The sequence below is a fragment of the Mytilus edulis genome, chromosome 9 (assembly GCF_963676685.1).
Source record: "Mytilus edulis chromosome 9, xbMytEdul2.2, whole genome shotgun sequence".
NCBI classification, from domain to species: Eukaryota; Metazoa; Mollusca; class Bivalvia; order Mytilida; family Mytilidae; genus Mytilus; species Mytilus edulis.
In genome coordinates, this window is record NC_092352.1 from 34,701,033 (window position 1) to 34,727,804 (window position 26,772).

At 31.2% G+C, this 26,772-nt stretch overlaps 1 protein-coding gene across 1 annotated transcript in view; it reads right to left on the reverse strand.

Moving 5' to 3' along the window:
* The window catches only part of LOC139488215 (mitotic spindle assembly checkpoint protein MAD1-like), a 27,514-nt gene continuing 742 nt past the window's right edge, over nucleotides 1–26,772 (reverse strand). The window contains exons 2-17 of the mRNA XM_071273685.1: nucleotides 20,935–21,105; nucleotides 15,098–15,255; nucleotides 13,385–13,567; nucleotides 12,757–12,881; nucleotides 12,203–12,284; nucleotides 11,111–11,241; nucleotides 10,385–10,499; nucleotides 9,739–9,788; nucleotides 8,892–8,978; nucleotides 8,015–8,159; nucleotides 7,102–7,296; nucleotides 6,159–6,220; nucleotides 3,990–4,080; nucleotides 3,223–3,445; nucleotides 1,453–1,643; nucleotides 1–450 (exon numbers count right to left, since the gene is read on the reverse strand). Of these exons, the coding sequence (XP_071129786.1) occupies nucleotides 295–450; nucleotides 1,453–1,643; nucleotides 3,223–3,445; nucleotides 3,990–4,080; nucleotides 6,159–6,220; nucleotides 7,102–7,296; nucleotides 8,015–8,159; nucleotides 8,892–8,978; nucleotides 9,739–9,788; nucleotides 10,385–10,499; nucleotides 11,111–11,241; nucleotides 12,203–12,284; nucleotides 12,757–12,881; nucleotides 13,385–13,567; nucleotides 15,098–15,255; nucleotides 20,935–21,094 (2,154 nt within the window). The 5' untranslated portion in view covers nucleotides 21,095–21,105 and the 3' untranslated portion in view covers nucleotides 1–294. The remainder of the gene's footprint in view (nucleotides 451–1,452; nucleotides 1,644–3,222; nucleotides 3,446–3,989; nucleotides 4,081–6,158; nucleotides 6,221–7,101; nucleotides 7,297–8,014; nucleotides 8,160–8,891; nucleotides 8,979–9,738; nucleotides 9,789–10,384; nucleotides 10,500–11,110; nucleotides 11,242–12,202; nucleotides 12,285–12,756; nucleotides 12,882–13,384; nucleotides 13,568–15,097; nucleotides 15,256–20,934; nucleotides 21,106–26,772) is intronic.

Here is a 26,772-nt window from a genome sequence, read left to right on the forward strand (position 1 = left end):
TCATGAAAATTCATTTATTTCCACTAAAGATTTCATTTTATGACAGTAATCAACTTTTACAATATAAATATATCAATGCAATTTATTTCATGATTAAAATTAGAATCTGCAATTTCCTGAGAGAAATTTCTTGAATTTTCCATCATATAACGATGACAAAGTACTTCTCAAAATGTTTCTTATTGTTTCTGTCTGTAGTTAATGCCATTTGTAGTTACTCTGTCTGTAAACTTTTATTGTAAGACCAACTATCAGTCTGAACACATTTGGTATATCACATGTAGGAACTTTATGTTAAACTTTGAAAGTCTGAGTTTTAAATAAATCTAAGGTAACACTACTTAAGAATGCTGGTATTGATTTGTGTTTAGACAGATATAAGTCAATAGTTTCTTCTAAATTCTCTGTAAAATCTGTAGATAGTAGCTGCATATCATTTTTCTCACCTTGCTGAAAATGAAAAAAATATTATGATAGAAATTTGAGTTTATAGCTAGTTATAAAATCTAATAAAATAAATTGTTATCACAGACATATGCATGTCTCCCTTTTTTGTTATTGGTTGATGCAAAAGTTGAAATCAAAATAGCAATACTTTAACATGTTTCATAACATAGGCAAACATTCAAAGTCAATGAACCATGACTGAGGTACATGGCTAAACAATCTCCATGTAAAAGAAATGTGCCAATGCTAATACAACTGCATACCAAATATCATTGACTTATTATAAGTCATTCCCTTTAAAAAACCAAAACACAAATATTAACTTGTAAACTTTGTAAAAGTTTCAAAGTCAATGAACCATGAAGAGGAGGTGGGGCTTTATAATCTTCATGGAAACAATACTTGCAAATGCCAATTAATTTGAATACCAAATCATTGACTTAACATTAGCAGTTCATCTTAAACTGATCTAATCACAAACTAATACATGTAAACAAAGCAATTGTTTCAAAGTCGATAGACCATGACTGAGGGGGTGGGCCAAATATTTGCCATGGAAATGAGATGTGTTCATGCTTATAAAACTGAATAACAATTAATATTGGCCTACCACTAATGGTTCCAATTCTACTGACCTAATCACAAACTAATACATGTTAACTTAGCAAAATTTTCAAAGTCAATAGACCATGACTAAGGGGTAGGAACCAAATAATCCCCAATGAAATGAGATATGCCAATGCTTATACAACTGCATACATAATATCATTGACCTTCCGCTAGTGGTTCACCATAAACTAGAACTAATCACACATTAATGCATTGTTGACAATTTCATACAAAAAAGATGCAGATTTTTCTGACAAAATACATATATTGTGCATTTATATATGAGTTCATATCACTGTCAGACCAATATAAGTTGGACTCTGCAGAATATCCCACAAAGATAAAAGCTGCAGAGGCCAATGATATAAACCTTCATCTATCCTACTAAAATCTTACCTGAAAAACAAAGAAATCATCCCTTGATTCAGCATACATACTGGTTACTTTGTATTGATTTGTATAATGGAAGTCTATTTTATATCCCGTTAACTGATAACACACTTCACGAAATTCCTGACTTTTCTTGGAAAATGCTTCCATTAACCTTTTGTTCTTTAATTCTTCTTTTGTTAGTTGAGCTTTCATTTCTACAAAAATATAAATAAATGATATCATATCTAAAGGAGAGAAAAAAAATTATTATATATGATGCACACATCTCACAGGGAATATAAAATTTTCAATTTAGACTTTTTTGTTATTTTGTTGGTTGAAACATTTTGTGGAACTCTTTGATGCTGAAGAGCACAAAAAGAATTGTTTTGCATCATTTTGTGGAACTCTTATATATTGAAGAACACAAAAAGTATTCAGAATACATGTGACAGAGTTGTCAAGCCAAAACTGGAGATTTGGAAATTTTCAGCTGGAGTTTAGGTCTCAAAACTGGAGATTTATTATCGACCTTTTATCGACGTACGCAATGTTTTTTTTGTGTGTTTAAACTGCATATCTTCCCTTTTGTTTTTGGTTAAAGGAACAATAATTCCATACCTTTCAACACCTGATACTTGATCATGTTGATGAAAATAGAAGATAAGGGGTTTTCAAAAATTTATTCATTATGTATAATTCAAGATAAAGTGATCAGTCATCATACATAGTTGGCAAAAAGTATCTCTGATAAAGCTAAATTGTCAACTTTGGTACCACTACTGGCTTGTATTAACAGAAGGTGTTAAATTGATAGATATGTAGGCTTGCTGGTTGGTAGTTGTCTCCATAAGTTTGGTCAAGTCATTAGGGCCATCATAGTCAGCTTTGCATGAAGTGTAGTAAGCATGGTCTTGACCCTTGGTACTGGATCTGCACCATTTGAAATCAAATCTCAAGACAGAGTTGAATTGGGCTAGATACTTGGTCTTCTTTTATTTGCTGCTGGGATTTGGTGATAAAAAACAGTTTGCATTTTGTCAAATTCTAAAATTTCCAAGACAACTATACTTATATATAATATAGGTATTCCATTGGCTTGGATAGAGAACTAGCCATATATATCATATTTGAGTCGATTTCATTTGTCTTTTAGTCAATTTAATCCTTTGTCAGTATTTCACTTTTAATCAACCAGGCTTGTGTCTTAAACTAGCTAGTTGTCACCAGGTAATTGCCTTTTATCTTTAATTTATTGCTGTATAAACAGTTTAATCCTAAACACCTCAGGCTGATTTTACCTATGTTATGTTTTGACACAACAGGAAATTTCCGTTTTTCTCGGACTTTTCCCATATCAATTTCGAGTTTCTCGGACTTTTTCTCTGTCCCTATCGATTTTGTAAACAAAAATGTGTATTGAAAATTTTACGAGGTTGACATTTTCAAAAGCGGAAGATTTCAAATTTTAACGGGAGGAACGGAAGATTATCTGAAAAGCGGGAGATTTTGACTCCCGCCGGAAGAATCACATGTATGTATTCTCTTCTATGTCAGTGAGAAGTTAAGCTATAAAACAAGGTTTAATCCACCATTTTCTTCATAAGAAAATTCCTGTACCAAGACAGGAATATGACAATAGTTATCCATTTGTTTGACGTGTTGTGCCATTTGCTTAGGGATTTAGAATTTTCCTTAGAGTTTGCTATGTTAGTAATTTTACTATTAACAGCTTTCATTTTGGTAGTCATGTTTCCTTATCATTTGGATTTAAAACACAAACAAGAACCATACCATCAACCTCTTTGCTACTAGAAGGTTCTTGTAATCTTTTTTGAACTTGTTCTGTTACATCCATTGCTTGACCTCCTGACTCCTCAAGGACTCTTATTCTTTCTTTCAATGTTTCGTTTTCTTCTCTTAATCTTTGTAATTCTGCAGCTCTTTGTTTTGCTGCCATAGCAACTGGATTCATTTCAAAATGTATGACTTTTGTTTTGGTTGGATCAAAGTCTCCCTATAATTAGGTAAAAATGTCTATAATGAATTGAAACTGAAATAAAATTTACAAGTCAAGGTTTGAAAGCTGTTCTTGTCCAGAGAAGGCACTTTAAAAATGGGGTAACCAGCTGTAGAGGTGATTCTAAAAAGATTTTTTTTACACTTTCATTGGAAACTAACAGCCACAAATCGATAAGAATTAAAAGTGCCTTCCTTGGGAATGTTTTTTTTTTTGGAACAGCGCTAAGCTGACACAGTTGCCAAAGGAATATCATTTCAGTATAATCATAGATAACTATATTTGTACTTTTTGTATCTGTAAAGAGTGAATATGAGATTCAAATTGAATATTAATCAAGATTCTATTTGCTTTAAAATTAAAAAAAAATATAAGTGTTACAAAATAACAATGATATTCAGTCACAAAAACAGTCTGTATTGTCCAATTAGATTTTGAATTATAGAATGTAGTTGTAATATTTGCTTGGCTTGGCTCACTATGAGATGATGCTTTGATATTATATTCAGATGATACATGTGATAACTTTGCGATAATTTACCTGTAAGTGTCTTTGTTCAATTCTTGTTTCTAATATATATCTCTGTTCTTCACTTTTTTCAATTTCTTTTTCTAAAACTGATATTCTTTCTCTAAATATAGAATGCAACATACAAATGGGTTAACAGTAATCATTACTAATCAAGGAACACAGCAACTCTTCAATCATTATTTTGAGTTTTTGATGTTCCAAATAAATTGTGATTCATTAAAGAGATATGAATTAATCTATGGGAAGCCTATAAAATTTCTATTTAAGTGGGGTACAAAGTTTATATCCGATATACCTTTGTGGATTTAAGGTAGCACAATACAAAGATTTTATAACTCCAACTCCCAAGTTTTAAAATGCTGTAACTTTCTTAATAATGCTTGAAAATTTATAAAAGTGGTAGTTTTGGATAGCTAACATATTACTCTTTCAAATTAATGCAATGTTAGTATTATGCAACAATTATGTAACCAATTATAACGTTAACTGTGTCTAAACTATTTTTCACCAAATTTCCACTTTCAAATGAAATTAGCTTCTGCATATGTATCCCTAGAGGGTTGATTTTATTATATGTTGTTCCTATGGCCATTATCTACGAAAGGGTGTCTCAGATTTCAGATAGAATGTATAGAACAAATTTTACACCTAATTAAACATTATGTTCTTTTATGTGGTTTGGATGTTTACACTAATTAGAAATTTATGAGGGAATGGAATACCATAGAGACAATCTGAGACACCCTTTTGAATCCCATGATGTGTTGATTAAGATTTCGTTAAAATTTTCTGTATAGTTAAAGAGATGATAGAGCTAAATTCATTCAAGTGAACTTACCAAGATTTTGCCACTAATTACATAATAATTGATTACATAATGATTGCATAATAAAAATATTGCATTCATTTAAAAGATTAATCTTTTATCTATCTATATATACCTCTTTTATTATTTTCTATGCATCCATAAGAAAGTTACAGCATTTCAAAGGTTAGTGATTGGAAGTAAAAAAATCTTTGTATTGTGCTACCTTAAAAGGTGCAAATAATACATTAGATACTTATTTATCATTATGCTCTTGTTTCAACTAAACTAAGGCAATTCTGGTGCCACTGGAATTTTCATTCATTCTAGAACACACCTGTGATATCTCGGGTCTGTGACTGAATTAAAATATATAACTATGTGTAAGCCTTATTTTAATATTGCGATTGCCATCTGATAAAGTCATGGCGATTATAAGATGCACAGTTTTCTCTGCTTTCAAATTTTTTTTGTTTGAACCCGTCGACCTGGAATTATTTGGAAAACAAAAGGTCCTGGAATGGAGTATTTTTTAATAAACAGCATTGTCCTATATTAGTTATAAATAAAGTTGAATTCTTTGATTCGATGTTTTACGTCATGCCTGCTTACAAATTGAAAACTGTGCATATACGCCTTATTTTAAGTCCAGATTTTTAGTATTCGTATTGTCATTTTAGAAAGTCTTACTGATTAAAATACTACATTAGGGAACAATTTGACAATCAATGAATTTAGTAGTGTCAACCCTGTGATAATGACTTGTGTATATAGCAAAATCTGAAATACACCGTTTGGTGGTGCGCCTGTCAGATGCGGAACGTCCAGATAAGGTAATAGGTAACTGGTGAATATACTATTGGCTTCAGTATCGGATTCGACCCGGAACTTGCTAATTATTGGCAATATTAATTATGTGGAAAACAAACGGGTCTGGAGTGGTGTAATTTTTAATCAACACCATTGTCCTATATTGGCTATATATAAAATTGAATTCTTTGATTTGTTGTTTTTACCCCATGACGGCTGACAATTTGGACCTCGTTATTTTAGTATCATAGATTGCTGACTTTGTAATGAAATACAGTCAAACCTGCTCAAGAGACCACCTGTCTTAAGCAAAAACCTGTGTTATAACAATAAATTATAGATTCCTCTGTATTACATTTCATATAAATTGAACCTGTATTAAAAGACCACCTATCTTTATAGACCACTTTTTTCCCTCTTACATGTAAGAGGTCTTTAAAAATAGGTTTCACTGTACTTCAGAAAAAAAAATCATTAATCTGTCTCTATTTTGTAGTTCATGATAAAACCCTATTCTTTTCAAACAAAAAAACTACAACCAGATGATATCAGTATAACCATACCTAAGCTTTAGGATAGTTTTCTTGTCAACTTCTGATTGGGCTGGAACAACTGGAACATATGTCTGAAATAAAAAGAAAAGATTAGAATATTTATATTTATATACGGTGATTTCTATTATTTATGGGGTACCAACAATATGTATGTCATGAGTATAGGTTAGCCATGAATTTAAAGGTATATACAAGAATGTGTCCATACTCCATAGTCCACGGATGCCCCATTCGCACTATCATTTTCTATGTTCATTGGACCGTGAAATTGGGATCAAAACTTTGGCATTGAAATTAGAAAGATCATATCATAGGGAACATGTGTACTAAGTTTCAAATTGATTGGAATTCAACTTCTTCAAAAACCTACCTTGACCAAAACCTGAAGCAGGACATGCCGACGAACAAATGAACGGTCGGACGAACAGACCCACGGACAAGAAAACACAATGGCCCCTCTACTTCTGTAGGCTTGTGAGCACATTTGGTTAAACCATCAAATCAAATTTGCCTGTAAAATTTTTGTTTTTCCTAAATCAACAAAAAATGGAACTTCAGAAAAAATTAAAGATTCCACAGTAAACAACAAACTACTACAAATACATATACATGTATGTATATGTAGTGGTTTTCCAATTTGTGACAAATATAAATTTACTGTACCGTAGGCAAACTATACTAAATTGGGACACCAATAAGATGTAAGATTGGTTGTTCTTCACTGAAACAAATCAATGCATGCGTAATTTACAGTTGTTCATTTCTGTATCGTTTGGTCTCTTGTGGAGAGGTGTCTCATTGACAATACCACATCTTCGTTTTTAGATGGTCAAATTATTCATAATCATTGTTGACACATGACTGGTACTAAAAACTTATAATGTATTCCATATCAAATCTTTGTGAGAAATAATTAGTTGAACAACTGTTTAATCTTCAATCTTTAACATACTTGTGGATTATCCATCCTTTGAGCTCCATTTTGTGAGTAAGCTTTCTGAAGATCCCCTTCTAATTGATCAACCTGTTTCCTATAATTGTCTATTGTATCCTCTAAATGTTGTATCCTAGATGTAGCATGTTTGGCTACATTCACTGTCATTTCACTTTCATAAGAATCTAGAATATTTTTAAAACCATCTCTTTCCTACAATTAAAAATGAAACAAATTACAATATCTCCTAATAAACAGCAATATGCTGACTGTACAAGTATGGGTTTTGCTCATCGTTGAAGGCTGACCAGTATTCTAGGCTATATTCACTGTTATGTTGTTGTTTGTCTTCTTTGTATTTCTATTTTCTTAGTGAAGTTTGTCAATTGTGGTTGGTGTGGTCTGATAAAAGGTCCAATATTATTTGGAAATTTCTTTTTAAATACTGATTTTGTTTTGATGTTTTTATTTAAGATCAACCATAAATTCATCTTTTTAATCCAAAAAGATTATTTCTAAGATCGACCCAATCCAATATTTTATACCACTAATTTACAAAATGATTTCATCCTAAATCTAAAACTGTTCTTTTCATTTCATAGAAAGCACACATTTTTCTTATAAGTTCCAAAAGTTTGATTTATATCTAATGTCTATAATGGTTCAGGGACTTGAACTGAAAGTCAAGGGCAACACAAACTTTGCCTTAAAACTTCTATAGAGAAGTTGGGAATCCGATGGCAATAATCGCACTCAATTCAGCTTGTGTAGTGAGCCCTGATAGCTTACCAATATGAACCTTGGACCAAATATCAAGGACACTAATTCAAAGTTGCTAGAAAACTGAATACAAATGTGTTACGGACAGACAGACTTATAAAACCAGTATACACTTATTTTGGACCTGGGTATAATAAGTTGACTTAATTACCTTAGTAACAAATAAAAGTTTTCTCTGTAATCGTTTTATTAAATCGGCATTCTGCTCAACTTTAGACTTTTCTTTCTGTAATTCAGTTATAGTTGTTTCTAACTTCTGTTGACTACTATTCAGATGTTCTTCTAAACTGTGAATTCTGTAAACATTTATTTGATATGAAAAAAATAGTTTCCTAATGTTTGTTCATTCTAATGATTTGTGCTTTGTAATTTTGTTAAAGAGATAAACATAAAATTATATTTAAAATCTTGCAGCAAAAAAAAAACAATATTTTTGGTTATATTGCTAATTACCTGTATTTATCTGAATGTTTTAATAATTGGTTGAAAATTGAATATCCAGTATTAAACAAATTTCTTGTTTTTGGTTCAATTTACAGATTCACATGTACAGTAATTCTTTATTCAAAATATGTCTCTTTTCATTTTTTATATCTAATAATAATTATTCAAACTGTTATAAAAGTGATAATTTAATTTCTAACAAATAAGGCCTGAAATTTTCCTTAATACATTTTTATTTAGGGGCCAGCCGAGGCCCACCTCCGGATGCAGGATTTTCTTGCTGCATTGAAGACCCTTTGGTGGCCTTTGGCTGTTATCTGCTCTTTGGTCAGGTTGTTGTCTCTTTGACATATTCCCAATTTCCATTCTCAATGTTATCATCAAACCATGCAATATGATTTAGGTCCATTAGTATACAAGAAATGAACGTATACAAATAAGTTTATTTTATAATTTAAAACATTTTAAAAAATTTCAAGCATATTATTAAAAATCATAAAGGAAACTTAATTTGAAATCTCAGTCCTTTTAAACATGTTTGTGGGTTTAGGATAAGAATCTTGTATGGATTAATATGATCACACCTGCTCTGTAACTGCCCTTGTCTTTCTAACATAACAGCCTCAGATTCCTGTAGACATGTCAGTCTCTTTGCTAACTGTGATGGAGATCTAAAAATAACAATCATATCTTTAAAGAATGTATCTTTATGCAGTGTTAGGTGTTAAATAATGTTGCAATAATGATTATGCATCTAGAAAAAATATAAGAACTTGCTTTCAAATTTTTCTTTTTCAGTCAAAATACTTATTGTGTAATCATTTGTGATTTTTTTGCGGATGAACTGGAAATATGGAATTTGATTCACTTATTTAAGTTTGAAAGCATGCAGTCTGCAATGTAAGCCACTAATTCGATGCCCCAGACTAGTAAAATTTTATGTGGACTAATAAGTTTCTGCAAAACTTTATTTAGAAATAAGAAAATGATGGTCTTTGCAGTAGTTATCTTTTTGATATTTTAGTGATCTGTAAATAAATCTACTAACATCCTTTTTTAATTGATACACCTCTTATAACTAATTTATCAGGTTTTAAATCCACTTTCAGCACTATAGTCATTTTTTATTGGCACAAGAGGTCAATAGTAATGACAACTCTAAAGAATAAAGCAATGAGTACAGCAGTTCAATACTAAGCACATTAAAAATTGGATAAGTTCAATAACTTCTTAACTAACTTTTGCTGCATGTGTATGGTAATTATCACTAAATATATCTATGATAGTCTACTAGCATGGTGAAAATGTAGCATTGAAATTTATTTATGCTGGTTCTGTTTTGCAACTTTCAAAATTAAAATATTTTTATGCCTCATCAACATAAAGTTTTTTGTGTACATTAATGAAATTAATGAAATTAATGTAACTTACTTGCCATCTTTTTCCACCTGTTCCCATTTCTGAAGTTTTGATTTCAGTGCCTTAAATAGAAAATTTTGCTGGAGATAACAAACACTATTTAGTATGAAATATTAAAAGCAAACTGATCATAAGGTAAAAATGTATCCTGTCCTTTATTTTAAGCAAGATAACACTGCTCAATTGTTACATATCAAATAAAATAATAAATATAGTTTAAGCTCAAAACGAGCTGACACAATCAATGAAGTAATCATATATATATTTACATTTTAAAGGGACATAACTCTGGAATGGTAATGTGACTTTCATTTCATGGTAGGTAGTAATTTTGGAAAGTTATAAGGTCTTCCTTAATGGCAATTTAATTTTCATCCCAAATGATAGTTTAATTTTTTGAGGCAATTCAGTAATGATAATCAGTCTAATTATTCTAGAGTTTTATGGATATCATTTTTTGTGGATTGAGAACAAGTTGATAATTTTCAGGATATTTGATTTTGCAGCTTTGCCAGTGTCTCCATACAGATCCTTAGAAAATGTTCTTCTTGTGGACATTAAAATTCCTATTTTACCTATACCTAGAAAATCTAGGAAAATTGGTATCCAACAAATAATATCAAATTCATAGTACTTTTTTTTGTATTTGAAAACAAACCAGATTCTCTGTATCTAGATGAGCTGCATCAGTGTATATCTTTTCAGCTCTTTCCAACTTTCTTTCCAAACTTTCAGCTTTCTCTTTTAACAACATATTGTTCTCTTGAATCTCTCTAAAAAATAAAAACAAAATATATATCAAATCTATTTATCTCAGGATTTTAAAACATAAAGGTGTGTGCAATTTGAGCTCAGTATACTTCATCTTGTTTAAAGAATCAGAAAGTGGATGTAGTTCACATATATCAAAAATAGTATTATAAATGGTCTAAAAGAGGGACGAAAGATACCAAAGGGACAGTCAAACTCATAAATCTAAAACAAACTGACAATGCCTTGGCAACTCAGGTTCATTATGAAAAGAAATATTTTGGTTAAATGCCATTGAGAAAGAAAAAAAAACACCAAAAGACATCTTGAGGTCCACATAGCATAATCAACTATTTACGTTGTCTAATCTGAACTATTTTAAAAGAATTGTAGACTTTTAATAAACATTTAGAAGTCTCATTTAGTGTGCTTGTATACAAATATAAGATCTGTTACTAAAATACAAAATGCAATAAAACTTCCTCAACTAGTTTCTACTAATTTCAAATTTCAGATATCTACATTCGATTAAATCCAGAAAAAAGCCTTGCTCAAATGAAGTTCAAGCAATAACTTTTGACCCAAAATTCAAGAGAAGGTCTGACATGGCATCTGTGATCAAATCAAAATTTACCTTAATTGAGCATTCTGTTCTCTCAATTTCTTCACTTCTTTTTCTATATCTGGAAACAATGTCAGCTGACTTTTCATTGCCTTAGTAACAATAGTATCCTCTTCCATGCGGGTACATTTTGTGTCTAATTCCTGAAATATTGTAAATAAAACAGGCACTAGTTCTTTTACTAAAATATGTTGAAACAAGAATATGTCCATAGTGCATGGATGCCCCACTCGTACTATCATTTCGATGCTCAGTAGACCAGGATATTGTTGTAAAAATTAGAAAGATCATATCATATGGAGCATGTGTACTTTGTATCAAGTTGATTGGACTTCAATTTCATCAAAATCTTTAACCTGAAGTGGGACCAACATACAAACAGACAGTTGAAGGAATGGACGAATGCACAAACAGAAAAACATAATGACCCTTGGTGTAGCATAAAAACATAATGACCCTTGGTGTAGCATAAAAACATAATGACCCTAGATGTAGCAAAAAACATAATGACCCTAGGTGTAGCATAAAAACATAATGACCCTAGGTGTAGCATAAAAACATGACCCTAGGTGTAGCATAAAAACATAATGACCCTAGGTGTAGCATAAAAAACATAATGATCCTTGGTGTAGCATAAAAACATAATGACCCTTGGTGTAGCATAAAAACATAATGACCCTTGGTGTAGCATAAAAACATAATGAATGACCCTAGGTGTAGCATAAAAACATAATGACCCTAGGTGTAGCATAAAAACATAATAACCCTAGGTGAAGCATAAAAACATAATGACCCTAGGTGTAGTATAAAAACATAATGACCCTAGGTGTAGCATAAAAAACATAATGATCCTTGGTGTAGAATAAAAACATAATGACCCTTGGTGTAGCATAAAAACATAATGACCCTTGGTGTAGCATAAAAACATAATGAATGACCCTAGGTGTAGCATAAAAACATAATGACCCTAGGTGTAGCATAAAAACATAATGACCCTAGGTGTAGCATAAAAAAAGTTTGGTTAGATTGCTTGCCAAGAAAAGGAATCCAACTTGTTTTCTATTGTATTTTTAAAGCTAATTGAATGTAGTAAATTATTTCTACCTTTAATTGCTGTTCTAAAAGGTTAGCTCTGGTTCTGTGCTCTTCTAACTCAGATATTTCTGTGATTAATTCTGAAACTCTCCTGTAAAATTACCCAATACTGTTATATTCTTACAACTCATTATTTATTGATAACATTTCTTCATAAGGCTTCATGATAAAGATTACATAGTGATTCCAAAAAAGAGGCATTACAACAAGTAAAATTTTGCTCATAGACTTATCCATTAAATTGAGATTATTTATTCTTCAAATTGTTTTCATTTGATTGCAACATAAATATGATAATTTAATCTAATTTCTATACAAAACTATTCATATGCCTTATGAAATAGTAGATTTATTTTAAATATATATATGGAAGTTTTAACTACCTTAACTGGCCATACAGCCTCTGCATGGTCAGTGTTAAATATAGCAAATGGTGAGCTTTATAAAGAATTTGAACATACCCAAGTGTCTATCTAAACATATTTTTCATGCAATATCTAAAAAACTTTTTTGTTGTCATTTTTCAAGATAAATTGTGTTGCTTTGTCCTACTTAAAGATTACCTTTGTTGAAGTTTTAGCTGGGTCTGACTTTCCTCTAGGTCATTAATATTTCTTTGTAAACTTGACTGGGATTTCAACAGCTCACTTCTAAATTCAGAAGTCTTTTCTGATAATGTCTGTCTTGTCTGAAAAAAATATAAAATATTTATATACTTTACCTGGTCTTGTCTACATAAAATAAAAGATGCTGTATGATTGCCAATGAGACAATTCTTCACAAAAGACAAAATGGCACAAAAATAAGTTTTCAATACACACCCATATATAGAATTCAGGTCAAAAATGATTATTATGTATAATTCTTGCTTTTTTTATTCCAATAATATTAGAAGCAGCTGAAATATTGCAGTATTCTCAAAATACTAAAAACATTCCGTAGCATCTGTTGAATTTCACTCTAGAATTTGTATTTTGATAACAATTACAATTAATCTCATTATACACTTTATGATTCTCTTCACCAGAAGAATAATTTTGGTTGACTGGTATACATGTATAACTTAATTTATCGCCATATTGATTTACATATAAACAAGAACTGCATTCATAATTATGTTGTTGCTACCAGACACCTATATCCACATTACTCTTGCTGCAAATTTTCCAAAGAAAACATTAATTTATATACCTTTTGAACTTCATCTTGTAGTTTCATATTTCCCTTTTTTAATTCCATGATTTTGGTTTCAAAATCAGATCTTGAATTGTCTTTAATTTTCTTATATTCCTCTAGTTCTTCTCTGGCATATTTTTCACGACTAGACAGAAATTGAATCTGTGATTTTAATTCTTTTATTTTGTCACTCTCCCTCTGAAAATTAAAAGACGCTTATTTGCAATTAACTGAGAGCTTTTGATCTTCATTCAAGGCTTTACTGGGAATTCAAGATGAAGAACATGCTGTTTTTTGACTCAGGGTTTTCTAAGTGTATTTTGGAATTTTGCATTAGGAATAAACACTTTTTAATTATGCAGTATAATCAATGTTGTTCATTTATCATACATGTAAAAGAATTTCATCATAATAAGTGCAAATAATTGGAGATGAAATTTGACAAACATACTAAGAAGTTGTTTATGATGTTGCTGCAAACAATTTTTTAAGCAGTCCAGTGACAATTTTTTTGTTCAATTTTTGTTAGTCCACTGGTGAGAGATTAAAAAGTTAGGGTTTTAGATGTATCAAATAAAAAGCTGTGCTATAAGAGCATGATACGCCTGTTGCCCTTTTAACTTGTCTTTATACTTTAAATGATTTTTTTTGTACATTAATTAGGCTCTTAGTTTTTTCATTTGAATTGTTTTACATTTGTCATTTCAGGGTCTTTTATAGCTAACTGTGTGGTATGGGCTTTGCTCATTGTTGAAGGCCATACGGTTACCTATAATTGTTAATTTTCTTATTATTTTTTAATAGTATCTTAAGTCAACAGAAATAAACAATTCACCAAAGTTTCATAAAGCATTTAAGCATAAAAATTCATAACACGGAAACGTAACATCTGAAATCTATAAAAATCGAAAGGGAGCATACGTTAATAGATATAAACAATTCACCAAAATTTCATTAAACTAGTTAAAAGCATTTTTTAATTATTGTCCGAAAACTGGAAAATCCCCCTTTTTTAAGGATAAAAAAAACGAAAAATCTGAAATTTATAAAAATCAAAGGGAGCTTATGTCAATAGAAATAAACAATTCATCAAATTTCATTAAAGTTTATAGAAGCATTTTTGAGTTCTTGTCCAAAAACTGGAAAATCACCCTTTTTAAAAGGATAAAACTTCATAACATGGAAATGAAAAATCTGAAATTTATAAAAACGAAAGGGAGCTTACGTCAATAGATATAAACAATTCAACAAAGTTTCATAAAAGTTGGTGGAAGCGTTTTTTAGCAATTATCCGAAGTGTGGACGACGGACAGACAGATGGATGGACGGACAGACAAACATTGGTATACCATAATACGTCACGTCTTAGACAGGTGTATAAAAACTAGCTTAATACAAAGCATTTACATGAGCCTCCAGTCAGGAACCTAATAAGTGGTTGTCTTATGTCATATTTTTTTGTTTTTTTGTTGAGAATTTTTTTTGTTTTTTTTCGGTTTATTTGTGTCAATGGGTTGCTGTTTCATCTTGTTTATTGATGTATACTTTGATTTTAAATCTTCATCAAAGTATCTGAAGATTACTTTTAGCCAAATGAAAACTTCATGTATCATACCTGTATGATGCCATCTTTCATCAAATATTGTTGTAACTGTGACACTGGTTATAAATTATTTTAATAAAAAAATTCAACAAAATGTATAAAAAAAAATAAAAATAAAAACATACATCTTTTCCATCTTTGAAGCAACCCAAATCTTTCTCAAATTCTATTCTCGCTCTCTTGTTTGATGTTTTAAGTGTAGATATTTCAGCCTCAAGTTTGGCTATAGTTCCTCTTGCTGCGGATAATTCAGCATCCTTTAACATACTGTCTTTTTCTTTTTCTTAAATGGTAAATGAGATACAAGATCTTTTACATGTAACAACGTTCAAACTTGTCAATAAACCATGACTGAGAGTAAAGGGGCACTATTATCTCCATGAAATGAAGAATACAAATCATGAAATGCTAATACAACTGCATACTAAATATCTTTGACAACATTAATGGTTCATTTTTATTATGTTCAGTATACAGACCTCCTAGTTCACTAATTAATTGGATTGATGAATTTGAAAAAGAAATTACAACTGCCATCAATCATAATTCAGATATTATTTTAGTTGGTTATTTTAATATAGATTTTTTAAAACCTAATAAACAACCACAAAAATGGCTAAGTTTATTAGAAACCTACAATCTCAACCAGATAATGCAAGAGGCAACAAGAGTTACACCTGATTCTAGTACACTAATTGATCATGTTTATGTCACCAATAAAGATTTGATACTAGAATCACATGTTGCTAAATTTTCAATAAGTGATCATTATCCAGTTTGTTTAGCTAGAAAAGAAAAACATTCCTCTTATATCAAAAAAGATATTCATACTACCATTTCTTACAGAAATTTTAAAAAATTCAATGAGACAAATTTTCTAAGTGACTTAGCTATTGCACCTTTTGATAAAATTGAACATGAAAGTCACCCAAATACATGTATTCAGATGTGGTATGACATATTTAATGCAGTTCTAGATAAACATGCACCAATTGTTACTAAAAGAGTAAAAAGAGACAGACAACCTGAATGGTTCAATAATGAAATTGCATATGCCAGAAAAATGAGAGAGAAATACCATAAATTAGGAATGTGGTCCGAGTTCAAATTTTGGCGAAACAGGACAAAACACATAATCGATGAATCAAAAAGAAATTTTTATTCAAAGATGGTAAAAGATTCAAAAGCTTCTAAAGATTTGTGGAAATGTATTCGAAGTCTTAACCCATCCCAACAAGAAAAGCCATATGAACTTTTAAATGAAGATGGTGTTAAAACTAATAATGTCAGTGACATTTGTAATGTTTTTAATAAGTTTTTTACATCTTGTGTTGAAAACCTGAGGACTGACAGATGTATGAGCAAAACTCATGATTATGCAAAATTAAATCAATTTGTACAAAAGAAATTTACTAAGTCAGAACAAGTAAAATTTTCAATTCCACCAGTCACAATAAATGGTCTATTTAATGAGATGATCAAACTTGACATTAATAAATCCACCGGATCTGATAACATAGGACCAAAATTTTTTAAATTGAGTGCTCCTTTCATAACGTCATCTTTAACTTACATTTTTAACAGAATAATAGATACAAGTACATTACCCAGTGTTCTAAAGAATGCAAGAGTAACCCCTGTTTTTAAAGCTGGTGAAAAATTCATGGCAACAAATTATAGACCAATTTCTGTACTTCCCGTTTTATCAAAACTTTTAGAAAAGCATGTTTCAAAACATTTGTATGACTACCTAAAAAGATTAGATCTTTTACATCCAGCACAGTCTGGGTTTCGACAAGAACACTCTTGCCAAACTGCTCTTATCAATATCATAGATAAATGGATACAGGATATGAATGATGGTAATATCAACTTAGCAGTCCTGTTGGATTTTAAGAAAGCTTTTGATGTAGTAAATCATGATATTCTCTGTAAAACACTTGAAATTTATGGATTTGATAATACTGCTGTTTCTTTTTTTAAATCATATTTGAATGAAAGAACTCAACAAGTACAAATTGGTAATGCTCATTCTGAAAAACTTTATATCAAGTATGGTGTCCCCCAAGGCTCCATATTAGGCCCCCTTCTGTTTATATTATACATAAACGACCTTCCTATTTATATGAACAATTGTTGCACTGATTTATATGCCGATGATTCAACTTTACATCTTTCTGGTAATTGTTATCAAACTCTACAGTCAAAGGTACAAGAAGATTTACATGGTGTAGAGGAATGGTGCAATGATAACAATATGTTCATCAATAAAAATAAAACAAAATATATGATTATTGGAACGAAGCAAAGAGCAATGCCACATTACAATGAGAGTTGTTTAACTATTAACAATCAAGTGATACAATCTTCCACATGTGAAAGTCTTTTAGGCATTAAAATTGACCCTTCCCTCACATGGACAAACCAAATTGATGTGATCTGCTCAAAAATATCATCTAGACTATATCTACTATTAAAGATTAAAAAATTTCTAAATCTATACTGCAGAAAATTATTCTATAATGGTTATATCTTGCCACTAATTGATTATTGTTGTATAGTGTGGAGTAGTTGTAGCAGTGAGGGTTTAAAAAGGATATTAAAATTACAAAAGAGGGCTGCTAGATTAATACTAGAAACAGACCCATTCGCTCCTTCTGCACCCTTATTCAAACATTTAAACTGGATGACAGTTGAACAGAGAATAAAATATCATAAGTTAGTGATGACATTTAAGTGCATTAAAAATGATGCCCCATCATATCTTACTAACAAGTTTCATTATGTTTCAGACAGAAATCCATACCCCTTGAGAAATGCTGTTCAAGGAAACCTCATACTCCCTAAACCAAAAACAGAATTGTTCAAAAAATCTTTTATGTATTCTGGACCATTCTTGTGGAATAATTTGCCAATACCGTGAAGAAATATTACAAATGTTAATTCTTTCAAATACAAAATAACAGATCATTTATTGAAATCAACCTAGCTGTATCAATAATATTAAAAACTGATCATGTCATCATGTTTATTTTTTTTTTTTTTTTTTTTTTTTTTTTCATCACATTTGATCAAGTTGTATTAAACATTATTATCATACTTGACTTTTTATACTAATGTATGCAATGTATATGTTTGCATTTTGTTTGATTTCTCATGATGAGGGCCTCATGGAAGATTAGTTATATAGCTAACTGTGTAACCCTCTTAAAATAAAGTTTTGTTGTTGTTGTTGTTCATCATGACCTAATCAGTAAATTTATGGTGACTTGAGAAACACCAATACCACTCAGATTACAATTCTACCTTGACAGGTAAGTTTGTATCTAGCCTATAAAATACTTATTTAGCCTTGAGAATTGAAAGGTCAGTTTATCCCATGCATACAAAAGAAGTTTACCTATGAGGGTCAGAATGGGGTTTACAGAATAGAGAATACATGTAATAGCAACAAAAAATAATAGAGAATAGAGAAAATGAACATCAAAATAAAGAATAGGGAATAATTTACTGCAGTGCAAAAGTATAAGGAATAACTGTGCATAATAAAAAGGTAACTTAGGTAACTGTAAGGCATACTGATAATATAATCATGATCAATGAACATAATTGATAAATAATCTTGTAACAGAAAGACTAAATAGTAAAATCATTTCCATGAGAATTTTACAGAATGAGAGTTATTAAAAGGCTATTAAAAGAAAATGCCCTAAAACTTTAAAGAATACAGATGTTAAAAAACCCATCCAGGTCCTCATGTTATTTACCTTGTCAAAATATAGGCCACACCATTATAATCTACACATCTAGTCAAACTGGTTTTAAACTAGAGATCTAGTCAAACTGGTTTAGTATAACTGACAGTTTGCTCCTGCCCTAGATGTCTATTTCACACTGACCTTATGTGTTTGTGCTTAGAGTACATTGTACTGTCATATTTATTGGTTTTCTGTTGGGGCATGATCTAAACCTGCAAAACAGTGGCTTGAGATTTCAATTTAAAAGGAATCAATAAAATCTTAAAAGTTTATTCTATATGAACTGATTTTAGTATAATAAATTAATATTTGGAATTTTATATCCTGATTGATGATTTTTTTTGGGACCAAGATGTTTTCTTCATTCTAATTCACATTATAATTATTTAACCTTCAATTCACATTAAAAGATAAAAAAAAAATCAGCTCTCATTTAGAATATTTTGCAACTAAATTATAATCCTTTAGAATTTGGTGTAAACAAAAAACAAGAGAACCTGCAAGCAGAGTCTATTTCTATAAAGCCGATAGTTTTTTTTATATCTGAAAAGAAAACTAACACGTAAAAAAAAGGCCGAAAGTAACCCCTAAATTTCAACATTAACATATTTTGAACAATTGAATCAAGATGCACAAAGTTTAAGCATTGGTCAGAATATAGGGTTCTTTTGTACTTTAACAATATCACAATAACAATAAAGTGACCTTAATTTTGGACAAGGTAAATGGCATGAAGCCAATTTTACCAACTTCTTTTGTATGAATGGGATAAACTGACCTTTCAATTCTCAAGGCTAAATAAGTATTTTATAGGCTAGATACAAACTTACCTGTCAAGGTAGAATTGTAATCTGAGTGATATCGGTGTTTCTCAAGTCACCATAACACTTGACTCACCATAAGTTTTAAAAACAATAGACCCTGACTGAGTGGAAGCTTAGGGGTCAAATAACCTGCATAGATCATACATGTGCTAATTCAAATAAATCTGCATATCAAATAACATTAATTTACTGTAAGTGACTAGTAAACTGACTTCTGAATCTGACCTCATGAGCAACTTCTACAAGGTGAGAAAAAATTGCAAATATGAAAATTCATAGGTCAAATGACCTATGAATTTTCATATGTCCATCTGTCATGCCTGTATGTTAACACAATTAAATTTACAGACCTTTAAAATTTTACCATCTGATGAGAAAAGTGTTACCAGGTACTGACATGACATTTAGCCAGCATAGATTTAACTGATGTTACTGTGCCAGATGTAATGTTAAATAAGAAATCGTAAGGGTTCCCCGGAAGTTGGAACCCAGTGTCTCGCCTACTTTTGCTGTTGATCGCAGACTCAACAAAAATGAGGAAAAACATAAATAAAAATTTCCCCTCTCGATACTGTCTTTTGATTGAAAGAAGCTTCCCAGTTTGGTAAAAATCCAGGATAGTTTATGAATGTAATAAATGTTTTATAAACTTTAACTGCAGACTATGTAATGTTAACTGTAAGAAAAACTAAGTCCATTTATAAGTAAAATACGGAAAAAGCGGATTTTTTTTTTTAATTTACTTCTGAATACTATCTTATGATCAGAAACAAGCTTTTGTCCAAGTTTGGTAGAAATCCAGGATAGTTAAAGAACATTATAAAAATTTTAAAAAACTTAAACCACAAAGTGAATGTTTTGTTTCTGGCAAAAAAACTAAGTCCATTTATAAGTAAAATAGGGAAAAGTGGAAATTTATTTTTACAAAATTTTTTTCTTGATACTATCTTATGATCATAAACAAGCTTCTGTCCAACTTTGGTACACATCAAGGATAGTTTATGAAAGTTATTAAAATTTTTAAAACTTTAACCACAGAGTGAATGTAATGTTTCCTCGCAGAAAAACTAAGTCCATTTATAAGTAAAATACGGAAAAAATGGAATTTTATTTTTACAAAAATTACTTCTCGATACTTTCTTATGATCATAAACAAGCTTCTGTCCAAGTTTGGTAGAAATCCAGTATAGTTTAAGAAAGTTATTAAAATTTCAAAAACTTTAACCACACAGTAAATATTTGGGGATGCCGCCACCAACGGAATGTAGGATTGCTTAGTCTCGCTTTTTCGACTAAAGTCGAAGGCTCGACAAAAAGCTGCTGTCATCTGACCTAACACACAGACTTAGAACAAGTTACTACATGTAAAATGAAACTTACCAAGCATAGATTTGACTGATAATGCGGTGCCAGATGTAATGTTCATGAAGCTGCTATCATCTGACCCCACACTCTGACTCAGATCAAGTCTACCAGATTGTCCACTTATAAATTTATCGAAATCTCTCTTCATCCTGATCACTGCTGTGTTGTCGTTCATCTTTAATTCTTCTGTAAAAACAAAAGAAAAAAAGAATTACATCAACATTTATTATTTTTATTACAACATTATATAATACTTTTTATATATATTTCAAAGGATTATGCATTCAAAACAAGAGGCTCTCAAGAGCCTGAATCGCTCACCTGAATTTTTTTGGTTTAATCTCTCATCAATGATTATTTTGGCTTTTCAATTTATTTAAATGTTCTTTGAATCGTCCTATTTTCTTCAAAAGCAAAAAAAAAATCATTTTCTCCTATGTTCTATTTTAGCCATAGGAGCTATGTTTCTTGACATACAAGGAAATGAAATATAAAATTTATACTAGATACTCTGAAACTCTAAAACTCATTTAGCCTAAGTTTGGCTGAAATTGATACAGCAGTTTCAAAGGAGAAGATTTTTAAAGTAAGTCAACATGATGAACAAATTGTGAAAAAAGTCTTTAAAGGGCAATAACTCCTTAAGAGGTCAATTGACAATTTTGGTCAAATTGACTTATTTGTAGATCTTACTTTGCTTAACATTTTTGCTATAACAGTTTATCTGTATCTATAATAATATTCAAGATAATGACCAAAAACTGCAAAATTTCCTTAAAATTACCAATTCAGTGGCAGCAACCCAACAATGGTTTGTTTGATTCATCTGAAAATTTCAGGGCTGATAGATCTTGACCTAATGAACATTTTTACCCCATGTCAGATTTGCTCTAAATGCTTTCGTTTTTGAGATATAAGCCAAAAACTGCATTTGACCCCTATGTTCTATTTTAAGTAACGGCGGCCATGTTTTTTGACGGATCAAAAATCGAAGCACACACTTTGTGCAGGATAATCTAAGGAACAATCATGCTAAGTTTCATCCAAATCCATTCAGCAGTTTCAGAGGAGAAGATTTTTTAAAGTTAGCAAATATGATGAACAAATTGTGAAAAATTGTCATTAAAGGACAATAACCCCTTAAGGGGTCAATTGACAATTTTGGTCATGTTGACTTATTTGTAGATCTTACTTTGCTGATCATTTTTGCTGTTTACAGTTTATCTTTATCTATAATAATATTCAAGATAATGACCAAAAACTGCAAAATTTCCTTAAAATTATCAATTAAGTGGCAGCAACCCAACAATGGTTTGTTTGATTCATCTGAAAATTTCAGGGCTGATAGATCTTGACCTAATGAACATTTTTACCCCATGTCAGATTTGCTCTAAATGCTTTCGTTTTTGAGATATAAGCCAAAAACTGCATTAGACCCCTATGTTCTATTTTAAGTAACGGCGGCCATGTTTTTTGACGGATCAAAAATCGAAGCGCACATTTTGTGCAGGATATACTAAGGAACAATCATGCTAAGTTTCATTCAAATCCATTCAGTAGTTTCAGAGGAGAAGATGTTTGAAAAATTGTTAACGACGACGACGACGACGACGTCGACGACGACGACGTCGACGACGACGACGGACGCCAAGTGATGAGAAAAGCTCACATGGCCTTTTAGGCCAGGTGAGCTAATAAAAGGGAAGAATACAGACAAAGGGTCTTTTTGAATGCTAGTCGTTTCGAAAAACCCTGGTATAAACATGAAACAAAGTCTAGTTGGCCTGAGCAGCAGCAGCAGTTGGTCCGTAAACAAAAGCACACCTCTTTAACAATGTACTTATGACATCTGGTTTTGAGTATATTTATCCTGAATGAGAATATGCATCCTTCAATGTAGTGGGTTCTTACACATCATGCATATTGCTAAAAGCTAAATACTTTGATAAAGATGAGGAACATCTAAAAGATGATTGTTATGTTAATTCTCCTGTTCTATTCCTATGTGTGCAAATTTGTACTTGAAAAATGAAAAATTATGTGAAATCAATTTAATATTTGTCTTTTTATTATCTTTTAATCGAAACATTCTTTAACTCATATAATAATATTATATTGTTATAAGGTTATGAAACAACCTATTTATTTACGAATCAACTTAGTTATTTACCAATCAACTTAGTTACTGTAAATTCAGAAATTAATGCGAGGTTTTTATTATTGCGAAAAATGCGACTGAGTTGTAAACGCAATAATTTAAACTCGCATTTTGAAATATTTCATATGAATTTGACAGGATTTTTCTCAAAATCGTAAATATTAAAATCGCATTTAAGTCTAAAATGACAAAATCGCAATAATAAATGCACGCAATAATTTCTGAATTTACAGTATTTACCAATCAACTTAGTTATTTACCAATCAACTTAGTTATTTACCAATCAACTTAGTTATTTACCAATCAACTTAGTTATTTACCAATCAACTTAGTTATTCAGGAATCAACTAGGTACGAAGTGACCTGCACCTGTCTTTTTTAGGATAAGTACTAGGCCTTTGAAATCCTATCTTGAACACTTATATTTAATGAATTGTAATGAGGACTGATATTGTCAAAATACTTTGATTTTTCAATTCTATTAATTAAGGACTTTCCGTTTGAATTTTCCTCAGAGTTCGGTATTTTCTTTCTTTCTTTTCTTTACTTCGTATCAGCTTCCTATTATAAGGGACATCCCTTAACGGGTAATATCAAAAATTCAATAGGGGGAGGAAACAGGGATAAAATATATTAAATCAAGGTAAAATCCAATGGTGATGTGCTATACATTGACAGTGAAATGTAAAAAAATCATAGTAGATAAAATATACACTTCCTAGAACAGGACACGTTGTTAGGACATGTAAGAGAAAAGAGGGACAAAAGATACCAAAGGGACAGTCAAACTCATAAATCCAAAACAAACTGACAACGCCATGGCTAAAAATGAATAGGACAAACAAACAACAGCACACACGACACAACACAGAACACTAAAGAATAAACAACACAAACCCCACCAAAAAACTAGGGGTGACCTCAGGTGCTCAGGAAGGGTAAGCAGATCCTGCTCCACATGTGGCACCCGTCGTGTTGCTTATGTGATAACACATCCGGTAAATAGTCTAATTCAGTAGGTCACATCCATGAAAGGGAAGGGGATTGTAGTTACAACGTAAGGAACATATCTGATATCATTTGTGAAACGGTTATTCCATAACGGTACCAACTCGTAATGGCGTCCGTAAAATTAACGAAGGGATGATTTCAACTCACCATTTGGAACTCTTGGTTTAATAGCTTCCAGCAACCCTCTATCAAGAAAATCATGATAGGAAATGCAAGCACAGGAATATCGTATCAGTTGGGAGATATATACCCTGTATGCAGGTGCTGCTAGAATGTTACTACTTAGAAATGGAGAGTTCACAATTGGAAAGCTGAAATCATCTCTTTTGTTGTAAAGTTTTGTTTTCAACCGACCCTCATTGTCAATTTCTAAATGTAAGTCAAGATATGAGGCCGACTTAACTGTATCTGTAGTATCCCCTATCTCTAGTTCGATTGGATAGATGCGTTCCACATAGTCACCAAATTTTGAATTATTTAGTGAAAGAACATCATCTATGTAGCGAAAAGTAGAGTTAAAGGATATTGCTAACTTCTTATCTTTCTTCCTAAGAAGTTCCTGCATGAAGTCAGCCTCATAATAATAAAGAAACAAGTCAACAAGTAGAGGGGCACAGTTTGTTCTCATTGGAATGCCGACAGTCTGTTGAAAAACACGTCCTCCGAACGTAACAAATATGTTGTCAATCAAGAAATCAAGCATCTTGATAATATCAGTTTCAGAGAATTTTTTGTTCGAATCAGAGTGATCCTTTACAAAGTAGGATTTATCCCTCCCTAAGACAAGATACTTGTATCGACGTTGGCCATTCTTTTTTACGAAGTAAAGCAATACCAACTCTTTCAATTTGTCTTTTAGTTTGGAATGTGAATTACTAGTGTAAAGAGTAGAAAAGTCAAATGTTGTAATACTGTTACACAATGAAAGAGAGTTAGATTGTATGTACTCTAAAAGATCTTTGGAATTTTTAAGTATCCACATCTGATTCACGCCCCCTCTAGAATAGGCAGTTTCACAATAACTTTGAAGCCCGTCTTTGATTGCTGATAAGGCCAATTAAAATTAATTGATAAATTTTCATCCCCACCCGCCCCTCTGAAATCGTCCCGCCCCGAATTTTTTTCTTTTATAAAATTTACGATTTCCGGATTTCGTTCATTCCCGTTACCGGTAACCGTTAAAATTTCGTTTCATCCTCAAAGCTTCCTGTTTCAAATTTCGGTTTTGTAACTCAAGTAAATCTAACAAAAATGATTAAGTTGACCTTTCCGCTGCTCTATGATGACAACATCATCTTCCGAGAGTAAAGATTGATAACGAGAATGACGTGAAATATTGGTGTTAAGAGAAACACGCTATTTCCATGGTTTCCAAGACTGCAAACCGCGGTATGTCACAAATTTCTGTGATTAGAAAACTGGGGACTTTTTTATTTATGCAATGACTTTGTCTCAGGAAATTTAAACTGTAAATGATACCCAAAGCGCAAGATTCGTGGAAACCATTGATACAGAAAACATGACTGGATTATAGATATTGAAATACAAGCACGAACTTGTCAGATTTATGACCGTTTATTGAAATTAAAAAGTCGACTAACATATGCATTTTATTTATGCAAGCCCTTTGATTTTACCCATGGCTGTCTTTTTATGTTGACAAACAGCAAATGTCCCAATACACCCAAAAAGAGTCATTAAACAACAACTTTTTTTTTATTATTAAGTTCATGTTTTACATGATAATTATATTTTCATCTTGCATATAAAGTACCAACCCTATTATTTTCAACACTCTCTGAGTTTTCATTTTATTCTGTACTCATAATAATTGTGTTGCATACCAATGCATTTGCTTCATTTAATGGGAATACAAACCATTGTTTAGAAACCCAAATACATTTGGTGTAGGTAGTCTAACTGAAGAGAGTATTTCTCACACGTTTTTGTTGTTAAGTTTTTAAAGCCGCAATTAGATATATTTATTTAAGGATTTGAAAAATTAGGTAAGATTTCTCATACTTGTGTATATAAAATAAGAAGATGTGGTATGATTGCCAATGAGACAACTATCCACAAAAGACCAAAATGACACAGACATTAACAACTATAGGTCACTATATGGCCTTAACAATACATGATATAAGCTTATTATTACACTTGCATATATGAAGAACTCATCACAAAACATGCAAAAGGGTTTTATATGAAATAAAATTTAAAAAATAAAATCCTCCCACCCGCCCCATTTTTTTCAAAAATTTGGATGAAAATCTACTAATTAATTTTAGTTGGCCTAAGTAGATGTTAATAATTTCAAAAGAGGTTCCGTGGAGCACTTTGAAGACCCAGCAATATACCGTTGTTTGTAAGGACACTTATGTAGTTTAGGTATAGATATCCTCTATTTCCCTGTGGCATAGCAGGATTTTTATTATTTAAAGTTTTCATTTTGATGATTTAATTCATCATCACGTTGTATTAACTTAACATAGGAAGCTTCAGCATAACGTTATGTAAATCTCTAATATATATGACAGCTGAGGCTTTCCATAAATACAGTGGAGTCCCCGGTGTCTGCGCGGCCAGTGATACCGCTCATTAGCTGATTTCGTTATATCAACACTGTAACACAAATAAAATTGTTCTTGTTATTGTGTTAGCATTCCAAAGGGATAAAAAAG